Here is an 18,350-nt window from a genome sequence, read left to right on the forward strand (position 1 = left end):
AAATGCCTATTTAACTCTTCTGCCCAATATTTGATTGGGTTGTTTGTTATGATATTGTTAAGCATCATGAGCTATTTGTAAATTCTGGAGACTAATCCCTTGTTTTCCACATCATTTGCAAATATTTTCTCCCAGTTTGTGAGCTCTCTTCGTTTTTCTATGGTTTCCTTTGCTGTGCAAACCCTTTTGATTTAAGTACATCCTGTTTGTTTATTTTTGCTTTTATTTCCATTATTCTGTGAAATGGATCAAAAAAGATACTGCTGCCATTTATGTCAGAGAGTGTTCTGCCTGTTTTCCTCCAGGAGTTTTATAGTGTCCACTCTCACATTTAGGTCTCTGATCCATTTTGAGCTTATTTTTGTGTATGGTGTTAAAGAATTACCTTTTTTTTTTTTTTTTTTTTTTAACATGTAGCTGTCCAGTTTTCCCAGCACCATTTGTTGAATGGTGTCTTTCCAACATTGTGTAGTCTTGCCTCCTTTGCCATAGATTAATTGACCGTAAGTGCATGGATTTATTTCTGGGTTTTCTATACTGTTCCATTGATTTCTATTTCTATTTTTTGTGCCAGTACCATACTGTTTTGATGACTGTAGCTTGTAGTATAGTCTGAAGTTAGGGAGTCTGATTTCCTCTAGCTCTGTTTTTCTTTTCCAAGGTTGCTTGGCTGTTCGGTATCTTGTGTGTCTTTGTATAGATTTTAAGATTTTTTGTTGTAGTTCTTTGAAAAATATCATTGGTAATTTGATAGGGATTGCATTGGATCTGTAGATTGCCTTAGACACTATAGTTATTTTCACAATATTGATTCTTCCAACACATGAGCATGGTATGACTTTCCATCTGTTTGTCTTTCTCTTTCACAGTGTCTTGCATTTTTGGGGGTACAAGTCTTTTGTCCCTTTAGGTAGGTTTATTCGTAGGTATTTTATTCTTTTTGATGTGATGGTAAATGTAATTGTTACTTGAATTTCTCTTTCCAATCTTTCATTGTTAGTGTATAGAAATGCAACAGATTACTGTGTATTAATTTTGTAACCTGCACCTTTACTAAACTCAGTGATGAGCGCTAGTTGTTTTTTGTTGGCATCTTTAGGATCTTCTATGTATAGTATTACGTCATTTGCAAACAGTGACAGTTTAACTTCTTCTTTTCCAATTTAAATTCCCTTTGTTTTCTTTTCTTCTCTGATTGCTGTAGCAAGGACTTTGAAAACTATGTTGAATAAAGGTAAGAGTGGACATCCTTGTCTTTTTCCTGATCTTAGAGGAAATACTTTCAGCTTTTCACCATTGAATACGATGTTACTTATAGGTTTGTCGTATATGGCATTTATTCTGTTCAGGTAATGTACCCTCTGTGCCCACTCTCTGGATTATCATAAATGGGTTCTGAATTTTGTGAAAAATTTTCTGCATCTATTGAGATGATCATGCTGTTTTTATTCCTCAACTTGTTGATGAGACGTGTCGTATAGAATGTATTGTTGGATGCAAATTGCTAGTGTTTTGTTGAGGGTTTTTGAATCTGTGTTCATCAGTGATATTGGCCTGTAATTTTCTTTTTTGTGTTTGATATCTTTATCTGATTTTGTATCAGGGCGATGGAGGCCTCATAGAATGAGTTTGGAAGTTTTCCTTCCTTAGCAATTTTTAGAACAGTTTCAAAAGCATAGATGTGAACTCTTCTCTAAATGTTAATCTTCTCTAAATGATAGTCACAGTTGCAGTTTAAGTGCTCGTGATTGGTCTGTTCATATTTTCTGTTTCTTCCTGGTTCAGTCTAGGGAGACTGTACCTTTCTAAGAACTTGCCCATTCCTCCCAGGTTGTCCGTTTTGTTCGCATACGGTTGCTCATAGTAGTCTCATATGATCCTTGGTGTTTCTTGGGAGTCAGTTGTAACTTCTTTTTCATTTATAATATTATTACTTTGGATCTTCACCCGTTTTATATTGCTGAGTCTGGCTAAAGGTTTATCAGTTTTGTTTATTTTTTTCAAAGAGCCAGCTTTTAGTTTCATTGATCTTTGTGATTGTTTTGTCTCTATTTTATTTATTTCTGTCCAGATCTTTATAATTTGTTTCCTTCTGCTAACTTTAGGTTTTGTTTGTTCTTTTTTCTCTAGTTTCTTTAGGTGTAAGCTTAGGTTCTTTATTTGAGATTTTTCTTGTTTCTTGATTGTATTGTTGTAAACTTCTTTCTTAGAACTGCTTTTGCTTCATCTCATAGGTTTTGGACCGTTGTGCTTTCATTATTATTGTCCCTAGATGTTTTTTAATTTTCTCTTTGATTTCTTCAGTGATCAGTTGTTTGTTTAGTAACATATTGTTTAGCTGGCACATGTTTGTGGTTTGTTTTACAGTTTTTTTCCCCTTGTTTATTTCTAATCTCAGTGTTATGAGCAGAATAGATACTGGATATGATTTTAGTTTTCATAAATTTACCAAGGTTCACCTTGTGGCTCAGCATGATCAGTTCTGGAGTGAGTATGTTCTGTGTGCACTGGGAAGAATGTATGCTGCTGCTTTTCGGTGGAATGCTCTATAAATATCACTTAAGTCTATCAGGTCTAATGTGTCATTTATTTAAGGCTCGTGTTTCCTTATAAATTTTCTGTGGATGATCTGTGCATTGATGAAAGTGGGATATTTAAGCCCCCCACTATTATTGTGTTGCTGTCAATTTTTTCCTTTATGATTATTAGTATTTGCCTTATATGTTGAGTGCTCCTGTATTGGGAGCATATTTACTTATAATTGTTATATCTTCTTGGATTGATCCCTTGATCATTATGTACTATCCTACTTTGTCTCTTATAACAGTCTGTGTTTTCAAGTCTGTTTTGTCTGATATGAATATTGCTACTCTGGCTTTCTTTTGATTTCCATTTGTATGGTCTACCTTCTCCCATTTGTTTACTTTCTGTCTGTAATATCCCTAGATCTGAGGTAGGTCTCTTGTAGATGGGTCTTATTTTTCTATTCACCCAGCCAGTCTATGTCTTTTGCTTATGCGTTTAATACATTTACATTTAATGTAATTGTGAATATGTATGATCCTATTGGGCTTCCTTGTTAGCACCACTTTCTTAATTGTTTTGGGCTTATTTTTGTATGTTTTTTCTTTCTCTTGTGTTTCCTTCCTAGAGAAGTTCCTTTAGCATTTGTTGTAAAGCTGGTTTTGTGGTGCTGAATTCTCTTAACTTTTGCTTGTCTGTAAAGCTTTGGATTTTTCCATGAAATCTAAACAAGATCCTTGCTGGGTAGGGTTTTCTTGGTTATAGGTTCTTTCCTTCCATCACTTTTAATATACCGTTCCACTCCCTTCTGACTTGCAGAGTTTCTGTTGAGAAATCAGCTGATAATCATATGGGAGTTCCTTTGTATGTCTTTTGTGTGTGTATCATTTTTCCCTTATTGCTTTTAATATTTTATGTTTGTCTTTAATTTTTGGCAGTTTGATTGCTGTGTGTCTCAGTGTCTTCATCCTTGGGTTTATCCTGTCTGGGACTCTGTGCTTCCTAGACTTTGTTGACTATTTCTTTTCCCATGTTAGGGAAATTTTCATCTATTATCTCTTCAAATACTTTCCTGAGTCCTTGCTCTCTCTCTTCTCCTTCTGGGACCCCTATAATACAAATATTGGTGTGTTTAAGGTTGTCCTAGAGGTCTTTTAGGCTGTCCTTTTTGTTGTTGTTCTTCTTCTTTGTATATTCTGTTTTGCAGCAGTGATTTCAGCCATTCGATCTTCCAGGTCATTTATCCATTCTCTTAGCACAGTTATTTTGTTATTCTTTCTAGTGTGTTGTCTGTCTCTGTTGGTTCTTACTTTAGTTCTTCTAGGTCTTTGGTAAACATTTCTTGCATCCTCTCCATTCTTTTTCCAAGATCCTGGATCATCTTCACTGTCATTATTCTGAATTCTTTTTCTGGAAGGTTGCTTATCTCCATATCATTTAGTTGCTTTTCTGGGGTTTTATCTTGTTCCTTCACCTGGGATGTAATCCTCTGCCTTTTCATTTTATTTAACTTTTCGTGATTGTTGTTCTTACTCTGGAGGCTGCAGGATTGTAGATCTTCTTGCTTCTTCTGTCTGCCCTCTGGTGGATGAGGCTGTCTAAGAGGCTTGTGCAAGCTTCCTCATGGGAGGGACTGTCAGTGGGAAAAACTGGGTCTTGCTCTGGTGGGCAGCACCATGATCAATAAAACTTGAGTCCCATTTTCTGCTAATGAATGGGCTGTGCTCCCTCCTTGTTAGTTGTTTGGCCTGAAGCAACCCAGCCCTGGGGTCTACAGGCTCTGTGGTGGGGCAGACGGCATCCTCCCGTGTCAGTGGCACTTCCTAGAATTGCTGCTGTCAGTGCCAGGGTGAGCCACTGCCACCTCACCCCTCTGCAGGAGACCCTCCAACAGTAGCAGGTAAGTCTGGTTCAGTCTCCTGTGAGATCACTACTCCTTTCTTGTAGTTCTTTAGGCACACAAGATTTTGTGTATGCCCTCCAGGAGCGCAGAGTCTGTTTTCCACAGTCCTGTGGAAGTTCTGTAATCAAATCCCACTGGCCTTCAGTTTCCCTGGGAATTCCTTGTCCCTTTGCCAGAATCTCCAGGCTGGGAAGCTTGATGTGGGGCTCAGAACCTTTACAACAGTGGGAAAACTTTTTTGGTTTTCCAGTTTGTGGGCTGCCCACCTCGTAGGTATGGGGTTTGATTTTACTGTGATTGTGCCCCTCCTGCCATCTCATTGCGACTTTTCCTTTGTCTTTTGTATCTTTTTTTGGTGGGTTCCAGCATCCTCCTGTTGATGGTTGTTCAACAGGTAGTTGTGATTTCAGTGCCCTTGCAGGAGGAGATGAGCACACGTCCTTCTACTCTACCATCTTGAATTAATCTCCTTTGTTGGGAATGTTTAAATTGTGAATGAAATATTAATAACTTACCAGTAATCTGTCTGTTTAGATTTCTTTTTTTGACAAAAAGGTTTTGGTTGATTGTATGTTTCTAGGAATTTATCCATTTCTAGTAGGTTTTCAAATTTGTTGGAATTCAGTAGTTCACAGTAGTCTCTTATGATCCTTTTTATATCTGTGGTATCAGTTGTAGTGTCTCCTCTTTCATCTCTGAATTGAGTTATTTGAATCCTCTCTCCTTTTTTGGTAAGTGTGCACAAGTTTTTTGTGAACATTTTCTTCTTTTGGTAGACAGACATTTATAGTAGCATTATACATGATAGCCAAAAGTTGGAAATGATCCACATGTTCACCAGTGAACAAGTAGATAAATAAAATATGTTATGTCCATAAAATGGAATAGTATTTAGGAATAAAGTACTGACCTATAATACTACTTGGATGAGCCCTGAAAACACTGTGGTGTGTAAAAGAAGTCAGTCATAAAAGTCTACATATTACATAGTTTCATCCATATGAAAGCCCAGAACAGGCAAATATATAGACACAGAAAATAAATTAGTGATTACTTAGGGCTAGGTGAGGAGGGTGCAACCAGGAAAGGAGGAGGGTAGGCAGGTAATAGCTAAAGGATATAGGATTTTTTTTTAATTAAAATATAATTGACACATAACATTTTAATAGTTTCGGGTATACAGTGTAGTGATTCAACATCTGTATATATTGTGAAATGCTCATTAGAGTAATGAACATTGCTATATGTTCACTGTAGCTATATGTTCACTATATCTATATACACTATATGTGAACATGTTTTTTTTTCTTGTATATATACATATGTTTTAATTTCTTTTAGGTTTAATTTAGAGTATACAATAACTTAAATTTATGGCATGAATATGTTTTCTTTAAGCACTTGTATTTATTTAAAATTGATATGATTCTTTTTATTTCAGCGGGTACTGAGCCATCAAGATGATACAGCTTTGCTAAAAGCTTATATTGTTGAATGGCGAAAATTCTTTACACAGTGTGATATTTTACCGAAGCCTTTCTGTCAACTAGAGATTACTTTAATGGGTAAACAGGGCAGCAATAAAAAGTCAAATGTAGAAGACAGTATTGTTCGAAAGGTAAGTCAGTTTCCTCCGTTTTCCCCTAATATTCTTCAGAAATAGGGTGAGTTGAAGACTTCCAAATAAATTTGCACTGAAATGGGTTTTTCTGCTTCACATATAAACTCTTGTTCAGCTTTTGCTATGCTTTATTGAATAATATTGCTTTCCTGTCATCTACTTTTAGTTTTAGTTCTCTCTTCTATGTGGTCTTAAGTTGTAAATCTGTGTTCAGACATTACTTCCTTTGCTTTTCCTTTTCACGTTCTCCTTTTCCTAGTTTTATCTTCAGAATTTTATTTCCTTCTTTTTTATACATTTACTGTTTTATAAATTAAATTACTTTTTTCTGTTCAAAAAGTCCTTCTATTAATATGTTACGTTCTGGAATTTTTGTGTTTAATTGTGGCTAAACTGCTGTAAAAACTCTGTGCCCGGTGACAACTCATAAATTAATAGAAAGAACTCAGCTCTGAAGCTGAAGAGTCCCAGATTTCCTTTTAGTTCAATCAGTTACAACCTAACTTTGCTGTCCTTGTTTTTCATATGTATTTAATACATATGTATTTTTTACTTGTGAGCATCAAATGGAGCCACAGATTTTAAAAGTAAAAAATTCCATTTGAACTTTGAACAACTCACTGGTTATAGCAACCAACATAGGCATTCAAATAGTGGGCTATACTTTGTGGCCTTTTCCCAGCCTTAAAGTTTGTGCTAATGCTGACAACATATTCATGAGTATGTATGTGCTCTTTCCATAAATAGAAAATTTATAAAGTGAATTTGTATATTCTTTTGAGATTTATTATCAAACATATTTTCAATTTATCCTTTTCCCATTTATCATGTATTTATACAGATATGCATATGAACATCCCAAACACGTATCATTATTTCTGAAATTCAACCTTCAAACTATATAGAGAAAGTAACATTTTCCATGTTTAATTTTGCAACAACCACTTGAAATTTGTGCTTTATTTTCACTATTTTCCAGTTGAGAAAGCAGATATGTAAGTAACAGCTGGAATTCAAATCCAGTTGTGTTTGACTCTAACAAACACTTGTTCTTTGCTGTTGTTTACCAGATGATATTTACCAAATTTAAATATATTGGTTTCCTATAGTTTTCAAGTGAATGTAGGACTAAGAGTTTGCTTTCCTTTTTTAGCATTAGTATTTAAAATTTTTGTGTGTATATATGGTACTTGGTATATTAATAATTGAAATGATTGCCTGTTTTGTTCTTTTTTTCCTAGCTTATGCTTGATACATGGAATGAATCAATCTTTTCAAATATAAAAAACAGACTTCAAGATAGTGCAATGAAGCTGGTCCATGCTGAAAGATTAGGAGAAGCTTTTGATTCTCAGCTTGTCATTGGAGTAAGAGAATCCTATGGTATGTTCTGAACTTTATGATCAAATATCCTTTTCATGGAAATTCGAAGACAATTATAGAATAGTACTATCACAGTTATGTTTGTTAGCATATAGTGACATCTGCTTTTAGTGCCCTATGCTTTAAGAGTACAGAAAAGATATTCTGCTTCGATGAAACCTAGAAAAATTCATATCCGTGTAGTTAATATTTATTTTCTCCATTTCACTCATCTCTTAGCTAGTAAATCTTTTTAGCTACGTAAATTAGAGAAACATAGTCTTGAAACTCTAGCTTATAAAAGGCAACCATTTTTTTAACTTATATTTTTAAGGCATCAGTTAATTTCATGTGTGTACATTCCTTTCCAGACTTTTCTTATTCATTCAGTCAAATCCTCTGTTTCCTCATGGAGATCTTTCCTAATTCCCAGACTAGGTTAGGTGCTTCATAGTACCTGTGCTTTCCTGTCATAATGCTTCAGCATTTTTAACTGTGTTCTTGACACTGTATCTTTACTGATCATAGAATGTCTGACACAAAATAGTTGTCAGTAAGATTTTATATTAATGAACCTTTGGTTATCTTTGGCTTGCTTTCTATGTTGCCCTTGTATGTCTTTAGATATAAAGTCTAGACTTTCTTTAGCCATGTCCCTGAAATTTCTTCCTTTTTATTTCAATTGCCACCAGCTTAGATTTCTTTAATTTCTACTTCTAGACTTTTGAAACAGTCTTCTTATAGTGATACTGTTGCTATCATTTAACCCATATACTTTCACAAGATTAATTGTTAAGTACTGTTGTATTGGTATTCTTACCCATTTAGTGGTATGCCATGCTAAATTTAGGTTACTTAGCCAGAGAGTTGAGGTTCTCGATAACCATTCCCAGCTTGCCATTCTGCCTTGTCTTCTATTAACCTTACAATCCATTCAGACAACCTCATTGTTGTATCTTGATTTGATCTTGTATTGTTCTGCTTGTGAGTATTTACTAACCAGTGTAAATCCTAATTTGTTCCGAAAGACTGAATTCAAATCCCATCTTTTCTGTGAATGGTTTCTTGATCATCCAGTTATTCATCAGTCTCTGTTCCTATTCAAAAATCAAACAGTTCACGTTTTCTGTACTATATGTCACTTTACTCCTTTGTTTTCAAGTTTTTCATAGAGAAGGATTTTGTCTTATATGACCGTATGTTCTTATGGGCATTTGTCACAGTCCCTTGAACATGACTCCTCAATATTTGTTTTTCATTTATTGTACTCAAAGTACTGATTTGAATCATAATTAGAGTAAAATTTTATTTTCTGTTTTTCAGTTAACCTTTGTTCTAATCCAGAGGATAAGCTCCAAATTTATAGGGACAATTTTGAGAAGGCATACTTGGATTCAACAGAGAGATTTTATAGAACACAGGCACCCTCGTATTTACAACAAAATGGTGTACAGAATTATATGAAATATGTAAGTCAGAACCTAGTATATGTGATCATTTGAGCTGTTTTCTTGATGTTCTTAAAATGATTGCTATCTTGCTTCTGGACAGGCAGATGCTAAATTAAAAGAAGAAGAAAAACGAGCCCTACGTTATTTAGAAACAAGACGGGAATGTAACTCTGTTGAAGCAGTAAGTAATTTTGTAGTTGTTTGTTTTTTGAGATTATTTAAAGTGCAGTAGCACAAGAGTGGCAAATACATGGTGCAAGTAACATTATTTATCATTTCTCACTTCTGCAACCAGTATTACTAATTGATTATAATATTCTTTCCCAGTGAGCCAAAGCACAGCTTCAGAAGGCACCTTATTCAGAACTCATTGTTTTTCCACAGAGGTGATGTGCAAGATAAAATCTGTTTGCCATCCCTGCTCTAGACTTTTCTATATTTATTTAGTTTTTAATCAGTCACCTTTTATTATGTTTTGTGCATACCTAAAGTTAATCATATTATGGATTTTCAGGTGGCAAGTAAAATATGCTCCTGAGAGATACAGTTGAGTCTCACTATTCATGGTAATTACATTTTATAAAATAGTGGCTGCAAACATCAAATGAGTGAGCCTCAAATCCTTACTACAAGGGGATGTTTCTTCTTACTATGGGAAGGTGTTTTCATACTTCTCTTGTATGAAATAAAATATTAATTACTTGATAAGAGAACATCAATCTTTTATACTTTTTGTTTTATGTTGTAAGTTCCTCATTTTAAAAAAATGACCAGAGGTAGTTGCCATGACACAGTATATATTCTGGTGTTTTCTTTTACAGGGAGGGTGACAGTGTGCTTTGTTAAGGAATTTAAGAATCAAATTAATGTAGAAGTAATATTTCCTCCATTTCCTTTCAGTCTTTGGAGCCTACAAACTAGATTTAGATTTGCATTCAAAGATGTAACATTCAAGTTTCCTGACAACCAGACTTTTCAACTACAGTTGGGATTTCATTTTTCTTACTTCTGATTTTTCTTTGGCTTCTTCCATCTTGAGTGATAGTGATGTTTGTTTGTTCAGTAATTGGACTGAGTTGGACCTTTTTTCTCTTGTTTTTTTGTTTTGCTTTTTATTATGTGCAGTATATTTCCTCTTTCAAATAACTCTGATACTGGCAGAAAAGGGAGCAAATGTAATGGTTGTTTTTAGAAGTTCTCTATAGAGATTTACAACCAGTCTTGGTAGCTCCTGGTAGTTCAGCTGGTAAAGAATCCACCTGCAATGCAGGAGACCTTGGTTCGATTCCCAGATTGGGAAGATCCGCTGGAAAAAGGGATAGGCTACCCACTCCAGTATTCTGGCCTGGAGATTTCCAAGGGGTTACAGAGTGGGACATGACTGACTTTCATTTGAGCTTCATTCAGAAGGTAGGCAAGACCATTGAATATTTTTAAAACAAGTATGCCATGTTCAAAGTTATCCCGCAGAAAGATTAATCTAGTGACAGTATGAAAGATTAATTGGAGTGGGTAATAGCTTGGGTTAGAAGTGGGAGGTTTTTGCAGTAGTTCAAGCAGGGTATTTGGAGTACCAAATAGGGTTATAGCAATGGGAATGGAAAGAAAGAGGGTAGAAACAGACTTCCCAGAGGTGGAACATTATGTCTTAGGAATGGGGATGATACAGCAAAAGTAAACAATGTTTCTGAGGTTTTGGCTTAGGAGAATTGTGCTGCTGCATAGAGACTTGGTATAATACTATATCTTGGTAGTGAGGGAGAAAGATGAGCTTATTTAGGGGGATTTGAATATTTTGGGTTGATTGGTATGCATATATCACTTGATGGGGATGTTGTAATTTTGTAAGGTAGAATTGTTCTTACACGATAGTTTATACATCTTAGTTGTATCATATTTATAGTAAACTTAACAGAAATTCAACTATAGAGGTCCAACTAATAGGGTGAATAAGAGAGAGGAAGAAAAAGAGAATGAGAAAGATAGAGATAAACAAATACACATGAAAGCTTATATAGAGCAGTTAAGTCCCCCTCTCGACTTTAAAATACACATGTATACGTTTTGGGAAAAAACTTGAAATAGAAGATGTGAACTGGCTCTTTCAAGGAATCCAAGTAGTGTGAACATCTTATCACGCTGAATGATTCTAGAGTTTAAAGATAAGTTTTTGTTTTGTTTCAAGAAAGATCCTAAGTGCAATATAATATGCTTGCAAAGAAATGGTGCTTTACTGGGGAGTTGAGAAGTCTGTTTGTATGGTTTATTTTTATTTTCTGTTTATTTTTATAAATTAACTATTTTGACTGAAGTATAACATATATACAGAAGAGTGTACAAAAATCTCAAGTTAACAAGTGAATTATCACAAAGTGAACGTACCTGTGAAATCACCAGAACAAGAATTATCAGCAATTAAGAGCCTTCCATCATGCTCCTCCAAATTATTATTACCATCTTTTTTCCCCAAAGGTTATCACTTTTCTAACTTTTAAGAACATAGATTAATATTAATCAGTGACCACTATATAGTCTGTACAGCAAAATTTGGTGCAGAGAAGACATTAAGCATGAAAACCATGGACTTAACTGTAACATTGGGAATTTAAGGCTTAATGCAGCTACATGATTATATATCTCACTGAGCTAAGGCTGTTATACTACATACATAATATTTGTTATATATTTGTTAATTTACAGTTTCTGTTTCCAAGGAGAGATGATGTGTTAAGATGAAATAAGTTGTAATAGAAGGAACAGAAAACCAAAAAAATCACCAAGTCCTGGGTTCTAATTTAAAATTCCACAAAGTATGAACAGTATTATTTGAATAGTTACTAAGAAAAGAATTACTGCCATCTGTGAAAATTATTCAGACCAAATTTACTACCCTAAACTCTGTTTTAGAGGAATTATCAGCCATCAGAAAATGGTATGCTATATCTTAATGCTTTATTGATACTAGTTTTAATCAATACTTACCTGTTAGGCTATTCTTACTAGTGGAGGACAATTGCCTATCAGTTCATATGAGGATACACATATGCACGATGCATACACAACAGTGCACACCAAAGTTTAATTTTAAAGTATGTACATTTTTGACATTTGTGTTTTCTCTGAAAATTAGGAAATTAATATGATATATCAGTTACCTTGTTTGAAAGTTGTAAGACTTAATCTTCAAAACCTGATTACTTTCCAGTATATGCAAGAAAACAAATTTCTGGACTAGTATTCTATGTAATAGAGCAAGTCTTACCTAAGTAGTACCCAGTTATGAGACCAGGCCTAATAAAGACCAAATACACATTTCAAGTAATGTTCATATAGTGCTTAGGAGTTTACTGAATTCCTTCCTTGTTTATAAGTTTTATTTTGTTCTTTGGGGTATTCCAAGCATCTGATTGAAATCTTTCTAGTATAAATATCTTGTTTTTCCTTCAGTGGATTAAATCTGCTAATGGTTTATTTTAGAAAAATGTTAATAATATTGAGATCTTTGTCTTTCAGTCTTCGATAGGAGTGCTTCTAAATTTTCACCATTAAGCATGATGCTTCTTTTTGGCATGATGTATGCATTTTATGATGCTAATAAAGTATTCAGTTTATTTTTATTTTATTAAGAATATTATCAGGAATGTATCTACCTTAGCCCTAAAGCCAGTATCTTATTTTATGGAGAATCATATAAGAGGCATTTCCATGAAGATCACGAACAAGGCAACTATATCCATTATTTCTATTGCTGTTTAGCATTGCATTAGAAGTATTAGCCCATGCAACTAAATTACAGAAATCAATTAGAGGCAAAAGAATGGGTAAGCCAGGAGGAAAACTGTCTCACTTTGGAGATGATGTGATAGTACTTTGTCTGGAAAAACTTCAGTTGATGATAAAACTAATTCAAATTGTAAAGTAATTCAGGAAAGTGATAGGATATAAAATTAACATACAAATATCAGTCTTCATATACACAAATAATAAATGGAGGCTATAACATTAGGACAAACCTTACTTATAGCAACAACAAAGAAAATTAAATACTTGTGAAAAATGTAATAAATTTGTGAAACCTGTAAGAGGAAAAGCGTAGACACTCCGAAGACACAAAAATAGATATGGAAAAATGGAAAGATACCTCTTATTTTTAAATTCTGTTACTCAAAACTATAGATGTCAGTTCTTCCTTAAATTAATTTATATATTTCCTGTAATTCCAGTAGAATGCCACAACTATTTCATGAAATTAGACAAGATAAGAAAATTCACATGGAAAAATAAACATGTAAGAATCTCCAGGAAAACACTGAGAAAGAAAAACTTTGAAGAGAACTAGCAGTATCAGACATTAAAACAAATTCTCTGTAATTAAGTAGTGTGGTATTACAATGAAAGAAGCAAAAAGGGGAAGAGAGAAGAACTACAAAAACAACTGAAAAACAGGTAATAAAAGGTCAGTGGAGGAAGCACAAGCTGGAATCAAGATTGCCGGGAGAGATATCAGTAACCTCAGATATGCAGATGACACCACCCTTAATGGCAGAAAGTGAAGAAGAACTAAAGAGCCTCTTGATGAAAGTGAAAGAGCAGAGTGAAAAAGTTGGCTTAAAGCTCAACATTCAGAAAACTAAGATCATGGCATCCGGTCCCATCACTTCATGGCAGATAGATGGGGAATCACTGGAAACTGGCTGACTTTATTTTTTGGGGCTCCAAAATTACTGCAGATGGTGACTGCAGCCATGAAATTAAAAGATGCTTACTCCTTGGAAGGAAAGTTATGACCATAGACAGCATATTAAAAAGCAGAGACATTACTTTGTCAACAAAAGTCCATCTAGTCAAGGCTATGGTTTTTCCAGTAGGCATGTATGGATGTGAGAGTTAGACTATAAAGAAAGCTGAGCGCCGAAGAATTGATGCTTTTGAACTGTGGTATTGGAGAAGACTCTTGAGAGTCCGTTGGACTGCAAAGAGATCCAACCAGTCCATCCTAAGGGAGATCAGTCCTGGTGTTCATTGGTAGGACTGATGTTGAAGCTGAAACTCCAATACTTTGGCCACCTGATGTGAAGAGCTGACTCATTTGAAAAGACCCTGATGCTGGGAAAGATTGGGGGCAGGAGGAGAAGGGGACGACAGAGGATGAGATGGTTGGATGGCATCACCGACTCAACAGACATGGGTTTGGGTGGACTCTGGGAGATGGTGATGGACAGGGAGGCCTGGTGCGGTTCATGGGGTCTCAGAGTCGGACACGACTGAGCGACTGAACTGAACCGAACTGAAGTACATGAAAGTGTTAGTTGCTCAGTCGAGTCTAACTCTTTGCAGCCCCATGAACTATAGCCTTCCAGGCTCCTCTGTCTGTGGAATTCTCCAGGTAAGAATACTGGAATGGGTAGCCATTCCCTTCAGGGGATCTTCCTGACCTAGGGGTTGAACCCGGGTCTCCTGCATTACAGGCAGATTCTTTACCATATGAGCCACTAGAGAAGCCCCAATAAGTGTATACATATCAATAATTACTTTATATATCAGTGGACTAAATGCTCTGATCAAAAGACATAGGAGGCTGATAAAAAACAAGACCCATCAATATGTTGCCTACAAAAGACTCCCTTTAAAAGGGGACTGAAAGTGAAGGGTTGGGTAAAGTATATCAGGCAAACAGAAATGACAAGAAAGCAAGAGTAGCAATACTCATTTCAGAAAAAAGAAGCTTTATAACAAGGGCCATGATGAAAAACAAAGACAGACATTATATAATGATAAAAGGTATGATACAAAAAGAGGATATTGCACTTGTTAACATATATGCACCCAATCCAGGAACATCTATATATAAAGCAAATAATAACAGCTACAAAGGGGAAAATTGGCAGTAATACAGTAATAGTAGGAAACGGTAACACCCCACTGACATGGGTGTATATGTCATCCAGACAGAAAATCAGTAAGGCAACAGATCCTGAAAAAAGAACAGATGAGTTGGATTTGTTATCTATAGGACATTCCATGGAGGCGAGGGAGAGGCAGAATACATTTTTTTTAAGTGCACATGGAATATTCTCTAGAACAGATCACATACTAGGTTACAAGACAAACCTTAATTTGTAAGGATAGGAATTATACAAAGAGGTTTTTTGTTTGTTTGTTTTTGATGACAGTAGTATGTGACTAGTTTAACTATAGAAAGAAAAGTGGGAAAATAACAAATGTGAAGACTAAACAGCATGCTCCTAAAACTTCAGAGTAAATGATGAGAATCAAAGAGGAAATCATAAAAAACCTCTAGACAAATGAAAATGGAAACACAATTGTCCAGAATCTGTGGGATGCAGCAAAAGCAGTTCTAAGAGGGAAGCTGATGACAATTAAAGGCTTCCTCAAGAAATAAGAAAAATTTCAAACAGCCTAATCCATCACCTGAAAGAAATAAAAAAAGAGAAAACGAAGCCAAAAGTCAGCAGAAGGAGGGAAATGTAATAATAAAGATCATAGATGAAATAAACAAAGATCAAAAGATCATGGAATCCAAGAGCTAGTGTTTTGAAAAAATAAGCAAAATTGATAAATCTTTAACAAGGTTCACAAAGAAGAAAAGAGATAGGGCCCAAATAAAATAATAAAAGAGGAGAAAGAACAGCTAAAACCATGGAAATAAAATAAGTTGAACAGGAGGCAGTATTCCCACATTCATTCTGTGAGTCCTCATAGCAAAGACATTTCAAGAAAAGAGAATTACAGGCCAATGTCTTTGATGAATACAAATGCAGAAATCCTCCGCAAAATGTTAGCAAACCAAAGACAATAATTCATAAGAAGGATCATATACCATTATCAAGTTGGATTTATTCCAGGATCACAGTGATGGTTCAGTGTATGCAAGGGTATGCACATTAAAGAAAGGAAAGATAAAAATCACAGTATTATCTCCATACAGAGAAGACATTTGAAAAAAATGAACATTTGTTCATGGTAAAAACTCTTACCAAAGTGAGTATAGAGGGAGCATAAGAAATGCCATTTACAGTAAACCTGCAGACACCATAATAATTCATGGTTAAATCTTCCCATTAAATTAAGGAACAAGATAAGGATGGCCATTCTAACTGTTTCTGTTTGATATGGTATTGGAAGTCCTAGCCACAGCAGTAAGACAAGAAAAAACATAAGGGAAGAGGTAAAACTGTCACTATTTGTATATGACATGGTACTTGATATAGAGAACCCTGATGTCCCTCCCCCAAAACTATTAGAACTAAGAAATGAATTCAGCAAGGTTGCAGAATACAAGGTTAATGTATAGAAATCTGTTCCTTTCCATACAGTAATAATGAAATATCAGAAAGAGAAAGTAAAAACACACACACACACACACATTTGAAATTATCAAAAAAAATTTTAATTATTAGGAATAAACTTAACCAAGAAAGTGAAAGACATATACTCTGAAAACTATAAGCCATTGGTAAAGGAATTTGAAGATGATTCAAGGAAATGGAAAGATTGCTGGCTTGGATTGAAAGAATTAATATTATGAAAATGGCCACACTACCCAAAGAAATCTGTGCAATTGCTATCAAAATACCCATGACATTTTTCTCAGAATTAGAATAAATAATCCTAAAACTTATATGGAACTGCAAAAGACCCTGGATTTCCAAAGCAGTCTGACAGTCTCTTCAACAATTGATGTCTGGTGAAACTATATTACCATGTTAAACTAATGAGATTAGAACATTCCCTCACACCACATACAAAAATAAACTCAAAGTCATTTTCAAATATAAATGTAATACCTGAAACCATAAAACTCCTAGAAGAGAATATATTCAAGACATTTTGTCATAAATCATAGCAGTATTTTCTTGAATCAGTCTCCCAAGGCAAAAGAAAGCAAAAATAAACAAATAGGGCCTAATTAAACTTAAAAGCTTTTTGTACAGCAAAGGAAACCATCAACAAAACAAAAGCAACCTGGGAGAAAATATTTGCAAATGATGCAGCTGAGAATGTAATATCTGCAATGTCGGAACAGCTCATACAACTCAATATCAGAAAAACAACCAAGTCAAAAAAATGGGCAGAAGACATGAATAGACATTTCTCCAAAGAAGACATACAGATGGCTGAAAGGCACACAAAAAGATGTTCAACCTATCTAATTATTAGAGAAATGCAAATCAAAATTACAATGATGTACCACCTCACACCTATAAAAATGGCTATCATTAAAAGGTTTACAGGTCACACATGTTGGCGAGTGTGTAGAAAAAGGTACTCTAGTACACTGTTGGTGAGAATGCAAATTAGTGCAGTCACTATGGAGAACACATGGAGGTTCCTTAAAAAACTAAAAATAAAGTTACAGCACCATCTAGTAGCTCTACTCCTGAGCATATGTCTGGAAAAGACAAAAACTTTATTTGAAAACATACATGCATCCCAGTGTTCATTGTAGCATTATTTACAATAGCCAAGACATGGAAGTCATGCAGGTACCCATCAACAGATGACTGGATTAAGAAGATATGAGAGGGAGGGTGTGTGTGTCTGCAGACACGCACACACACACAGTGGAATATTACTCAGCCATAAAGGACAAAATATTGCTATTTGCAGCAACATGGATGGACTTAGAGAGTATTAAGTGTTTGGTAAGGGAAAAATAGTTACTATGATGGGCTTCCCTGGTGGCTTAGAAAGAATATGCCTGCAATGCAGGAGACCCAGGTTCAATCCCTGAATCAGGAAGATCTCCTAGAGAAGGGAATGGCTTAGCCACTCCAGTATTCTTGCCTGGAAACCCCATGGACAGAGGAGCCTGGTGTCCATGGGGTCACAATGAATCGGACATGACTGAGGGACTTTCTCTTACTCAAGATGGAGAAACCCAAAAAACACTATTTAATCAAGTGATCAAGATTAACATCACAAGTAATAGGACATAGTGATATTATGTACCCCTTGATATGATACATTTAAGAATAGTACAAAAATCATTTCTTTGGAATTCTTGTCAAATGTGAATAACTGAATAACTTATTCAAATGAGAAAATTCTAGACAATCCCTATTTGAGGGGCAATCTACAAATAACTGGCTGCTATTCTTTAAAAGTATCAAGATCATAATACACACAAACACATGCACAGACCAAGGAATTGTGATTGAAGGAGACTAGGAAAACTACCAACCAAAAACAGCATGGGCTTGTAGATAAGATCCTGAAACAGGAAAGAGACATTAGTGGAAAAACTGGTGAATTTCTAATAAGGTCTGTAGTTAATTCATAGCAGTAAATCAATATTATTTTCCTGGTTTTGATAGTTGTGCTATAGTTATGTAAAAAGTTACCATTATAGGAAATGGGGTGATGTATGTTTGGGCATGCTCTGTTATAAAATGAAAGTAAAATGTAAAAAACAAAGGATATTATGAAGAATGCCTTTTTTTTTTTTTTAATTTGGGAAACATCAATG

At 34.9% G+C, this 18,350-nt stretch overlaps 1 protein-coding gene across 5 annotated transcripts in view; it reads left to right on the forward strand.

Moving 5' to 3' along the window:
- CUL5 (cullin 5) overlaps positions 1–18,350 on the forward strand; it is a 96,628-nt gene that overhangs the window by 35,231 nt on the left and 43,047 nt on the right. For all 5 annotated transcript variants that reach the window (XR_014069730.1, XM_081545343.1, XM_081545344.1 and 2 more), the window contains 4 exons: positions 5,868–6,044; positions 7,289–7,430; positions 8,733–8,878; positions 8,961–9,041. Coding sequence is in view for 4 of the 5 variants with exons in the window: in XM_081545343.1 (XP_081401469.1) it covers positions 5,868–6,044; positions 7,289–7,430; positions 8,733–8,878; positions 8,961–9,041 (546 nt within the window). In the remaining variant the exon portion in view is untranslated. The remainder of the gene's footprint in view (positions 1–5,867; positions 6,045–7,288; positions 7,431–8,732; positions 8,879–8,960; positions 9,042–18,350) is intronic.

Source organism: Giraffa tippelskirchi, chromosome 11, assembly GCF_054371585.1.
Source record: "Giraffa tippelskirchi isolate mGirTip1 chromosome 11, T2T-mGirTip1v1.2.pri, whole genome shotgun sequence".
Classification (NCBI taxonomy): Eukaryota; Metazoa; Chordata; class Mammalia; order Artiodactyla; family Giraffidae; genus Giraffa; species Giraffa tippelskirchi.